We start from the raw sequence: 10,879 nt of genomic DNA on the forward strand, positions 1-10,879 counted from the left end.
CCTCTGCCTGTCCCTCTGAGGACTTGCAGACTGGGCCCTTCTAATGATCCTGGGAACCTTCATGGAGCAGCCACATGCTGTGTCAGATTCTGAAGGGTCCTCCTGGCTCTCAACACCTCAGCTGAGGCTCTGTGTTTAAGGAAGGACCTGATAGGTGCTCACAAGACTGTGATGAAAGATTGAAGCCAGAAGCCAAACCATCCCTCATGGCAGGTGGAGACAAGACTGCATTTCTGGTCTGTAAGCTCCCTGGAGCTGATACTATGGTTTGGAGTAAGCAGGTAGTGAGTGATCCTGGAGGACATTCTTCCCTGTGATCCATGGAAATTGGGTCCCAGACCCCAGTGAATCAAGGAGGAGGCGGACTCTCTGAAATCACTACTAGCCACTCATTGCCTGAGTTCTGTAATGCCCAAGGCTGCCCCATCACTTCCAGAGGAAAGACACTGAGATATTTGAGGCACGGCTATGGACCTCATCTACTTCCAGTTCGCAACACACCCTTGTCTCTTACATCAGCTACTGACATGAGGCTGGTCATGTGGTCTTCTTGGTGACTCGGTTTCTTCATCTGAACAATGGACACAGGAGGAGTAGGACCTCTCTCAGGGACATTCAGTAATGGATCTGTGTGTGTGGACCAGGGCCTGGGTGACTTTCAACCACAGGACCCCCACTGTTCTTGGCCACCAGAGCACGTTCCTGACAACCTCCCCTGTCACCACGATCACAGTGCAGAGCCATCGATGTAGTAGATACTGCCGTCACTGAGCAGATCAACGAAAGAACTTGAGATTCCTGGCATGTTCTTTTTTTGCTGCTCCAAAACCTGTCTGTCTTCCCCACAACTTCCTTCTTCCTCTCTACCCCTCTCCCTCCCTCTCTCCCCTCCCCCTATACTCCTCCCCCTCTCCCCTTCCCCTCTCCCCCCTCTCCTCCCTCCTCTCCCCCCTCTCTCCTCCCTCTCCCTTCTAGCATCTCCCCCTCCTCTCCCTTTCCTTCCCTCATCTTTCTCTTTCTCTGCCCTACAGCCTCCTCTTCTCTCATTTTATTTCTGGCTCTGATCTACGTGTGTGTGTGTGTGTGTGTGTGTGTGTGTGTGTGTGTGTGTGTGTTACATTCTCTGCCATCTGTCTCATGCCTCTGTTCTGTTAGCAGCATACATCAGCTTTCCCGGCCAGTGCCAGCAAGCAGACACCATACCACCCCCTTCCTTACAGAGCACTGCTCAGATGTCACAAAGTGGCAGTGTGGTACCCGGGGGCCCACCACATCACAGATAAGTCATCCTTCCTGCCAAGGGCAGGCGAGTTGTGTGATGTGAGGGCAAGGACAGAGAATCCCAAACCTGCAGGGTGAGAGAAATGCCTCAGATCTAGAGTCAGAGGACATCTCCTCTTAGAGCCTCATTTTACCAGCCCAGAAACAAAAGTCCAGGGAGGTGACTGGACATGCTCCACTCACACGAGCAGCAGTCTGGACTCTCACCTGTCTCCTGCCATCTTCTCTGGTCTCTTTCAATTGGACCCATTTCAGTCAAAACTAGATTGCTTAAGTCCATATTAAGCAAAGTCCATACTAGCTGTGCAACCTTGGGCAACTCACTTAGCCTCTCTGGGCCTCCTAGCAGATACCTGGGAGAATACCTGTTCCACAGAGCTGCTGAGAAGGGGATGGAGACAGACCTGTGAAAAATTTATTCTGAGGCTTGCATGTATTCTGGGGAGGGGCATGCCCACATATATATCTGGCAGGCATGGAATGCCAAGACTGTAGATGTGAGCGAAATTCACCATGGCTTTCACTGGCTCTCCCCTTTATTGGCTGTTTCTTCTGAGCAAGTTCCCTTGCCTCGATGTTCTTGCCTGTGAAATGGGTATTGTTTCTTCCACTTCATCTTTGGAGTACGAGAATCAAAGATAATACATATTCAATATGCAGTACCCTGTAGACCTTCAATGTTTGTAGTTAGAATTGGTTGTTTTAAGGAATTAATAAAACTCGGCTAGGAAAAAAAAAGTAAATAAAATGAATATGAAGGCAGGCACATTCCTCTTTTAAATGTTACCCAACTGTGGGAAACAGAACTGTAAATCTTGGCCTTGAGATGTTTTGAACACCACTGGTCTGCATTCTAGACACTTCTGTGCATTCCAGGGGCCCTGACCAGTCCAGATCCAAATGCTGTCTCTCCAGCTGGCCAGCTTGGTGGCTTTACAGAACCTGGTAAACCAAAGAAAACAGTATAGGGCTGGATTCTTGAACTGGGTCCCTGGGCCCAGCCACATCCTGTGTGATCCTTCAGGTTATCTCCTGGGTGGATGAAAGCCAGTCACTCCTGTCACTGGCCACCACACCCTGCAGTGGTCTGTCCACTCCCCAATCATCTTCAACACTGCCATGACAGATGCCTGCCTGATACAGGGCAAACAACAGAGAGCACACCCATCAGTCTATACACGAGTTCAGGTCACTCAGCAGTGCCGGGAGCGGGGAGCCCTAAGGTTCTGGGCTCATTACTGAGGGAAGGACTATGTAAAAAATGCTACATTCCAGAGCTAGGCGGATCTCTGTGAGTTCAAGGCCAGCCTGGACTACAGAGTAAGTTCCAGGAAAGGTGCAAAGCTACACAGAGAAAGCCTGTCTCAAAAAACAAACAAACAAACAAACAAACAAAATGCTACATTCAAGTTTCAACCCTGAAAGTCAGGTAACAATGCTAATGCAAAAGTGAACAGGGAATTAACAGTCTCCCCCCCAAAAAAAAAAAAAAATGGTTGTCAGGTGCCAGGGCCCTGAAGTGGGAAAGGCTTACATGTCTACAGATAAAGAAGGCCAGAGAACTACTGCAGTCTACTGAAGGTGAGGAGATTGGCTGCAGGTGTGAGGAAAACTGACAGGTCTTAATCATTTTCATAGGCGTTTATCTGAGTGTGAGAAGAATATCATTGAACTCGGTGTTTTTCTCTTCAAAGACATGCCGTTTACAGTGCACAATGATCTTCTCACTTGCACCAGAAAACATGGCTCACAGAAAACACTGTAACTTTTGGTGGTTGTTCATGAGACATAAAATACAAGCCCCAGGGTCCGAGGCGTGGATTTTCACATTGAACCTGTCACCCACGTTCATTCCCTTCCTGTTCCGTTTCAAAGTTAGAGGCCTAGGTAGGAAGATGCTGTTTTCAGATCCCCTTCTGAATTTCCTGCAAAACTGTAAATTCAGTGCGTGTTCCACAATTTGATTTCTAGGCTGGGCCTCTTGAAAGTAGACTATCTGCATGAATAGACAATGAATTTAATGACCTTCCCCCACCACGGTAGCTCTTGGCAGACACTAGCCTGAGTGCCGAGAGAGTGTGTGGCTGGAAAAGTTTTGGTTCGTGTTGGTGGCACTTTATGGAAGAAGTCACCTGTCCAATTCAGTCAGCTAGAAGCTGTGACGGTCCCACAGAACGGTTTACCATCAGCAGCTCTGCTGCACTCTGGGGAGATCAGAAACACTGCTGCACTATGGGTAGCTCCTGAGAGGGAGATGGGCACCTCCAGGGCACCGTGTAAGAACTTCCCCTGGGACCCAGGTGGGACTGGAGTACGTGAAGTAAATGGCACGCTCACAGTTAAAAGGTTGCGCAGGAACACATGTGGCCTGTGAGGCCCAGGATGACGACCTGATGCTTTCTCAGATCAGGTTTACCCAAAGAGAGACATGAGCCAGGTGCTTGACAAGTCTGTAGCATCTCAAAAAGAAGCAAAGAGGCCATGAAAACAAGACTTCCCCTCCTCCATTTCCCAGATTTTCTTCAGAGGAAGGGCTGTAGGGCTGAGGTACACTTTGTGGGTACTAGGTCAACATACTTCCTCTCCCAGTGAGAACTTCAGGATCCCTGTGGTTACAGACTCATCCCCAAGCCTGTCACGTGGTTAGGGTACAGTAGGCCTTTTCCAATATTGCCTCTAACCCTGACATCAGAAGGATGGTAACTTCCAGTACACCAGCTGTCAAAAAATGTCATCATTATCTCTACCCCCCCCCACTCTGTGCTTGGCTGAAGGACAGCCCAGCTCAGCCACCTTCCGGCGGAGGCCATTATTTAGAGCTCTTTGGGAACAGTGCCCAATACTGCTTCCTGCTGAGCTTCATGGGTTATGGCTCCTGGACATGGAGCTCATGTTGGAAATCAGCAGTAGGCAGTCCTTCCAGTATGACCACAGTTTGGCTCCCTGGGAAGGATTTTAGTTGAGCGGGGCTGAGGTAAAGTCAAAGATCTCAAGTAAATTCTGTCCTCACTGGCAGCAGTGGTAGCCTTACCTCAGCTCAGGCTTCTTTCCATGAACCTCATGGCCATGGTCAAAGGCTCTCTGGCTTAGACACTACCTAAATTCCTCATTTTTTCAGGCCTGATCTGCAATTCTTCTCAACTCAGCTCTTACCTCACTCTCAACTGGAGCCCGATGAACACTAGCAATCATGTCATCTGTCACTCTTCAGATTCTTCTAGACTAGAAAAATTACCCTTTGTCATTCTCAACATGAAGCAATTTGTCAGTAGGGATGTGAGGCCTAGAGGCCTAATGCCTACTAGAGATTCACTTCAGTCATGACATGTATTTATTGAATGCCTACCAAATGTCAGATGCTAGGGGTGGGCTACATGGACAAAAGTCAACCTCATCTGGGATGGTACAACTTACAGATAAGAGGCCAGTGCAGAAGACAGACTCAAAGCCTGCCATGTTTTATGATTTTGCTCATTGAGGAACAAACAAACATCCGAAGATGATATAGGTATTGTAGCTGGAATACAGTCAAAGGGCCAATCCAGAACATTCTCAGGTCATTATTTCTCAATAGCAGGTAAGCTTCAGCTACCACATGTACCATCATGGGTCTACCCCAGACCAGGTTAGCCCCTGGATACAGGCCAAGTGGAACTCACACTAAACAAACATTTGGTATGAAGTGTGCGAAGTCTTTTAGTTGGACGACTGCTAGGTTTTGGTTTATGTTTATCACCTCATACCTTTTGCCTTCCTCCCCTTCTTTCCTCAGCCTCGAATTGCTGGCAGACGTACAGTATGCTTTTGGACTGCCCTTCTATTCTGCCTACCAGGGCCAGTTCTCAATGGAGGAGCAGAGCCTGTCCCTGAAAGTCATGCAGTACTTCTCCAACTTCATCAGATCGGGGTATGTGGCCCACTGTTCTCCTGAATCCTATCATGTGCTCCCTCCCATTCCCGTAGCTGAACGCAAAGGCCACATTTTTTTTTATCTGTTGACTCACCCTAGCCACAAAAGCTGCAATTCTCTACTACCATATCCCTGTCTCAGCTTCCCTGTTTCTAATCAAACAATCTTTGTGTAGATAAATCATGAGGAAAGCTTCCAGCCTGAGTGCCTCCTTGCTCAGACAGGCTGAAGAAATCCTGATGCAATAGGTCAGGATTTCTTCAGCCTCTGTCCTGTTGATGCTTGGAACCAGCTAAGTTGTGTGTATGTGTGTATCCTGTAAGATAATTGATAGTGTCTCTGGCCTCTGTCCACTAGACACCAACAGTATACACTGTGTTGTTTACATAACTGTGGTAAAATGCCCAACAAACAGCTCATGGGAGGAAAGGTTTATTTGAGGTTCCAGTTCCAGAGGGTTTGTCCTTGGTTGCTTTCCCTAAAAGCATCATCACAGCAGCAGAGGTGTGCAAAGAGAACTTCTTCACCTCATGGAAGACAGGAAAGAAAGAGAGAATGGAGATCAGGAGGGACAAGGCACATGCTATTCTGAGTCCATTCCCCACTGACCCATTTCCTCCAGGGAGGCTTCACCTCTTAAAGATCCAAATGTCTCATGATGGCCCCACAAGCCAGGAACCAGGCATTTAACTTGGGGACTTGTGGGGAACATTTTACATTCAAAACCTCGCACTCAATCCTGTTCTAGTTATAGGAGTCAAAAATGTCCCTGGCAGCCAGGCATGACAGTATCACCTGTCATCCCAGCCTACAGGCTAAGGCCAGAGGATTGGGATTTCCAGGCCAGCCTAATCTATATAGAAAGACCCTGTTTCAAAAAATAAATATTAAATAAAAATCCTCAGGCATAGCCCAGTGTCCCCTGGGGGTCAGACCAATCGGAGGAGAGCCATTCTGTGCCCCATGGGTACACTGCCACCTTAGGATGTCAACTATGGTGTGTCACTCTGGCATTCTTGTGCTCCAACATCTCCCACCTCCTCCCCAGTAGTCTCTGGTCCCATCCTGTGGCACACCACTTCCCAGATGCGCTGTTCCTCCCCACTCCTGGTACTACTTCCTTTATCCACTTCCTTTGTCTCTAGACTAGAACTCTCATAGTTCCCCCAGGGAAGAGAGAAGCCTCCTGGTACAGCTACAAGCTGCTAACAACCTCGGACAGTAAACGCAGAGCAAAGAAAGCTTCATGAAGTTTTGCTGTGGAAGTTGAAGGGAAAGGGACATTTCTTCTTGTTAAAGTTTTAGAAAACGTTTTCCTGAGTTGTAAGCATCCACATGGACTTTCAAACCATTCAGATGAGCTAAGGGAAGCTGCTCTGGGGAGCGGGTGATCTGAACCAAGGCAAGTGGTGAGGAAGCAAGCACCCTGGCTGTGAGGATGGAGCTGATGAGATGGGGATCAGATTTAGTGAGTAAAATGAATCATAATGACGGCATCTGGAATGTGGAGATATCAAGATGTCCTTAAGATGCTTCCAGAAGGGTGAGCTAACAACTGACATAATGAGTGTCCATCTTTCTTGGGGTCAGGGCTGATGTTTGCACCCAGGCTCATGCAGCCTGAAGGAGGGCACTCACTTTCACCAGGAGAGCTTCCAGGGGAGGGATGCTTTGGTGGAAAGGTCTAGAATGGTGGTTTTTTCCCCAGGAGGAAGGTAGAGTGGATGATGAGAAAAGAGGTCTTAACATGTTTTAGAATCTCTGCTCTGTTCTGAGATTCTGAGGCCGAATGACTGTGTTGACAAAATCAACTACCCTGGAACCCTATAGCCTAGAGATCAATCTGTTGTCCTGATACCTCTGGGAGGTGATATCTCCTTCATGTGACCTTAGCCTATGGCTTCCAAGGTCACTTCTGACCCCACCTTCTTATCCACGGCTTGCATAAGCAAGGTCCTTCAGAAACGAGGCAGGGTAGCATCCAGATCAAAGGACACCATAGAGAAGGGGTACCCTGTTCTCCTGAGCATTCAGAAAGATGGGGCCCACACTAGGTCCTGAGTGGCGCCACTGAGTCGTGAATTGGGTATGGCCTGTTAGAGGTGATTTCAGAGAGCTTTTGTAGCCCAGTGCTTTATATTACAGTTAGGGTCTCAGCTGGAAGCTGGACCAAGTGAATTCCCATCTGGAACTCAAAGTCGAATGGTTTGCCCTTGAAGGCCAGAGCAAGTAAGATGTGATATCAGGTGTTAAAAAGAAAGATGCATTTCCCCCAGAGATGTTGCTTTTCTTCTCACCTCCCTAGAAACCCCAACTACCCACATGAGTTCTCAAGGAAGGCAGCTGAGTTTGCAGCACCCTGGCCCGACTTTGTCCCTGGAGCTGGAGGAGAGAGCTACAAGGAGTTCAGTGCCCAGCTTCCCAATCGGCAGGGCCTGAAACAAGCTGATTGCTCCTTCTGGTCCAAGTACATCCAGGCTCTGAAGGATGCAGGTAGTATGCGCTGGGGGATAAGAATTTGTGAGTGTGTTAGATTCAGTACCTACTGATTATCTGTGTGTTGGCTTCCACTGCATGCATGGAGGCTGCCAGGTCACTGGGTACTGGAGGTACAGCCCCTTTTCATGAGGTGCCCACAGTCCAAGACTATTTGGCTGCCAAGAGCCTCCTCCTGTTCTGATGGGGAAGGTAAGGGCAAGCAAGGGTGGGGCTCAAGGAGAGGGCACTGGACAGAGGGAGGGAAGGGCGTGTGAAGGGTGAGTGGCAGCCAGTCTCTAGCCAGCAGCACTGGTTCAGGCAGAGAAGGATCTTTAACCTCTTGGAGCCCTTTGCAGGATTAGAAAATCTCAGAGAAAGAGAAGCAGTGAGGTATAAGATGACATTCCCACTTCCTGCTCCCGGGGCTTAAGGGGTAAAACGGACCATGGTAAGAGATTAGGACTATAGAAACAGTATGATGTCCTTAAGATACTTCCAGGAGAATAAGGAAGCAAATGGCATAATCCAGTGAATGTCCTTCCTCTTTCCTTTCCCTGGAGTACCTGCACCCAAGAGCCTGTACCCAAGGGTCTGAAGGGGTCCCAGGGGAGGGATGATTTGGGGGAGGGTCCAGAATGACAGTTCTGCAGGCAGAGAGGGAGAGGTGGCACATCAGAGAAGAGACCTTTGTCTAAAGTGTTTTAGACTCTCAACTCTGCTTTTAGCTTCAAGACCAAGTGAGTCCCCTGACATTCCTAAGGACCATTGTGCCCTTAGCATGCCCCTGCATCCTGGAAATGAATCTGATGTCTGTGGGGAACTGATAGGGAATGAATCTGGTCCTGGGGTCTCTTAACAAAGGATTGATTCTGGTCCAACCTGCCCTTCCTTTCGTTTCAGATGGAGTCAAGGATGCACAGTTAACCGAGAGTGAAGAGGAAAGTTTGGCAGTGGGGTCTGGGCTGGAAGAAGACTCAGGTTCCCTGGAGACTGGCCCTAAGAGCTACAGCAAATGATCAGCCCTGAGACCTCCCATCCACCCTGGCAGCTCCATCTCGAGCTGCCCACCATGGTGATTTTGCTCTATACAACCATTTGCTTTCAATAAAATGTCTGCATACAGCAAAGCATTGGTGATTCTGGCTTGTGACTTCAAAGCCGTTCTTGGTGACACTACACCAGGTGTCAGTGTAAATCTTACTGAGGTTTGGCTCCCAGGTGACTGGGTTGTCAACAATATCTATAGAGCATCCACCCAGCTTCCCTGGAGAAGCGAGGTTCCTGTCCCACTGAGAGAGGAAGTCGGGCAAACAGAAGACAGGGGTGCAGAAAATGGGCCTTCACCAAAGGCAGGGGCTCCAGGCAGACAGTTTCAACTAAGTGAAGGAAAGCTCCAGAATGCAAATAGGAGGACTAGGTCTGAGGCAGCAGTACAGCAAGAGGCAAGGAGGTCTGAAGCCCTGTGTGATGGTAGAGATGGATGGAACAGAAGGGTAGAACTGGAGACTTTGATTGCATGTGAGAAGGAGTGAGTGTCAGGAAATAGGATTACCCAAGCTTCAAGACAAGCATCTAGTTTCTGCTCATCCTCCCTAAAGGGAGCACTGGTAAGAGCAACTCTCTCTGTCTCTGTCAGTCTGTCTGACTCTGTCTCTCTCTCTGTCTCTCTCTCTCTGTCTCTCTGTGTCTCTCTCTCTCTCTGTCACACACACACACACACACACACACACACACACACACACACACACACACACCAAGGCTAAGTTGGAGCAGGTGGAATCCGTTAGCACTCTCTGTCATTTGCATGGCACATCATAAAATGTGTTCACACCCGTCATCTCGCTTGAGTTCAGACCAAACTCCACGATGCTTCGCAGGTTGGATGGGGGCTCAGCAAGGCTAGTGGAGTGTTAGGATTCAGAAAAGAGTCGGGGAGGAGGGAGATGGAGCCTGACTCAGTCCCATGCCTCGGTGGGACTCTGAAGCCGAGGCTAGCCCAGCATGTTTAGATGGCTTAGAGCAAGTCCTTGGCTCAGTGGCTCCCAGCCATGGCTTCTTGTTAGACTTACCGGAGAACTTTGGCAAACCCTAAGTACTCTGGCTACCCAAGGACCACACCAGGCATGAATTAGGTAGTTTCGGGAGGCAGGGCCCAGACACCAGGGGCATCAGTGTACCCAGGAGTGTCCACCCCTCTCACTCTCACCAGCCTTTGGTTCCTTTGCACAATGGGTAACCAGAACACCTGTCACTCCAGAGGTCAAAGAGCAAAAAACAAGAACTGACTGTAACAACTGCCTGTCCTCAGAAGCCGGCAAACTGAGGAGACAGTGGACTAACATCCTAAAAGTCCGTCTTCTCACTCATCTCCAGTCACCGGGGTGTATGGGGAGAAGGGAGGGCTGAGACAAAGGCAGTCGATTGCTCTGAGCTCAACTGCCGTCCTTCAGGCGGTGAACCATGTCTCTGAGACTTGTGAAACCTGCATCTCCGTTCCTTGCTCTCATCCCTTGTCCTCGTCCCTCATTTGCCGGCTGTCAGGGCTCAGATACCTCCTGAAATGTTTAGTCAATTTAGTTTCTGTGATATTAGTCTAGTCCTCTTCCAGGGGCAGCTAGCCTGGGATGGGTAACTCAGAACAAATAATCCCTTAACAGTGCACTGCGGAGCCACACATAACACGTATGTGCTGATCCCTTCCTACAACATGGGTGCTCAGGTGAGACTATCTCTTTGAGGCCTGTGTGCTTGGTGGGGTCCTGTTTTCTGTGCTGCTGTCTTCTGTTTTCCTGGCTTTCTCTCCCAGGGGGTCAGGACTCTTGCTTTCCCAGCATTCATCACGAGTCCCAGTGCAGGATGATGCTCTCTGTAACACAGAATGTGAAAGCTCCACCATCGGATGGGTCAGTTGCAATTATGGGGTGGCCACCATTTAACAAGGGATAAAATGGAAGCCCTTTTAATTTTCTTACAACTGCCTTATTGCAGTAGTCACTATAATGACCCCCTGAGGCTGCGCCAGCCTAATCCCTGGAACTTTAGATGGCATGTATAGTTATAGTTGATAATCAGCTGACCTTCAACAGACCAGAATTAGCTATGTGGATCCACTGTAATGTTAAGAGCCACTTAGCATCGACTGAGGAGGCAGAACAGCGGATCAGAGCTTGCCACAGCATCGCTGGTTTTTAAGATGGAGGGAATGGGATG

The 10,879-nt window shown here is 48.9% G+C and overlaps 1 protein-coding gene across 1 annotated transcript in view; it reads left to right on the forward strand.

Moving 5' to 3' along the window:
• The window catches only part of Tg (thyroglobulin), a 186,998-nt gene extending 178,202 nt beyond the window's left edge, over positions 1–8,796 (forward strand). Inside the window, exons 46-48 of the mRNA XM_037197284.1 lie at positions 5,054–5,188; positions 7,497–7,684; positions 8,570–8,796. Of these exons, the coding sequence (XP_037053179.1) occupies positions 5,054–5,188; positions 7,497–7,684; positions 8,570–8,685 (439 nt within the window). The 3' untranslated portion in view covers positions 8,686–8,796. The remainder of the gene's footprint in view (positions 1–5,053; positions 5,189–7,496; positions 7,685–8,569) is intronic.
• Positions 8,797–10,879: the final 2,083 nt, after the last annotated feature.

The sequence above is a fragment of the Peromyscus leucopus genome, chromosome 20, assembly GCF_004664715.2.
Source record: "Peromyscus leucopus breed LL Stock chromosome 20, UCI_PerLeu_2.1, whole genome shotgun sequence".
In the NCBI taxonomy this organism is placed as follows: Eukaryota; Metazoa; Chordata; class Mammalia; order Rodentia; family Cricetidae; genus Peromyscus; species Peromyscus leucopus.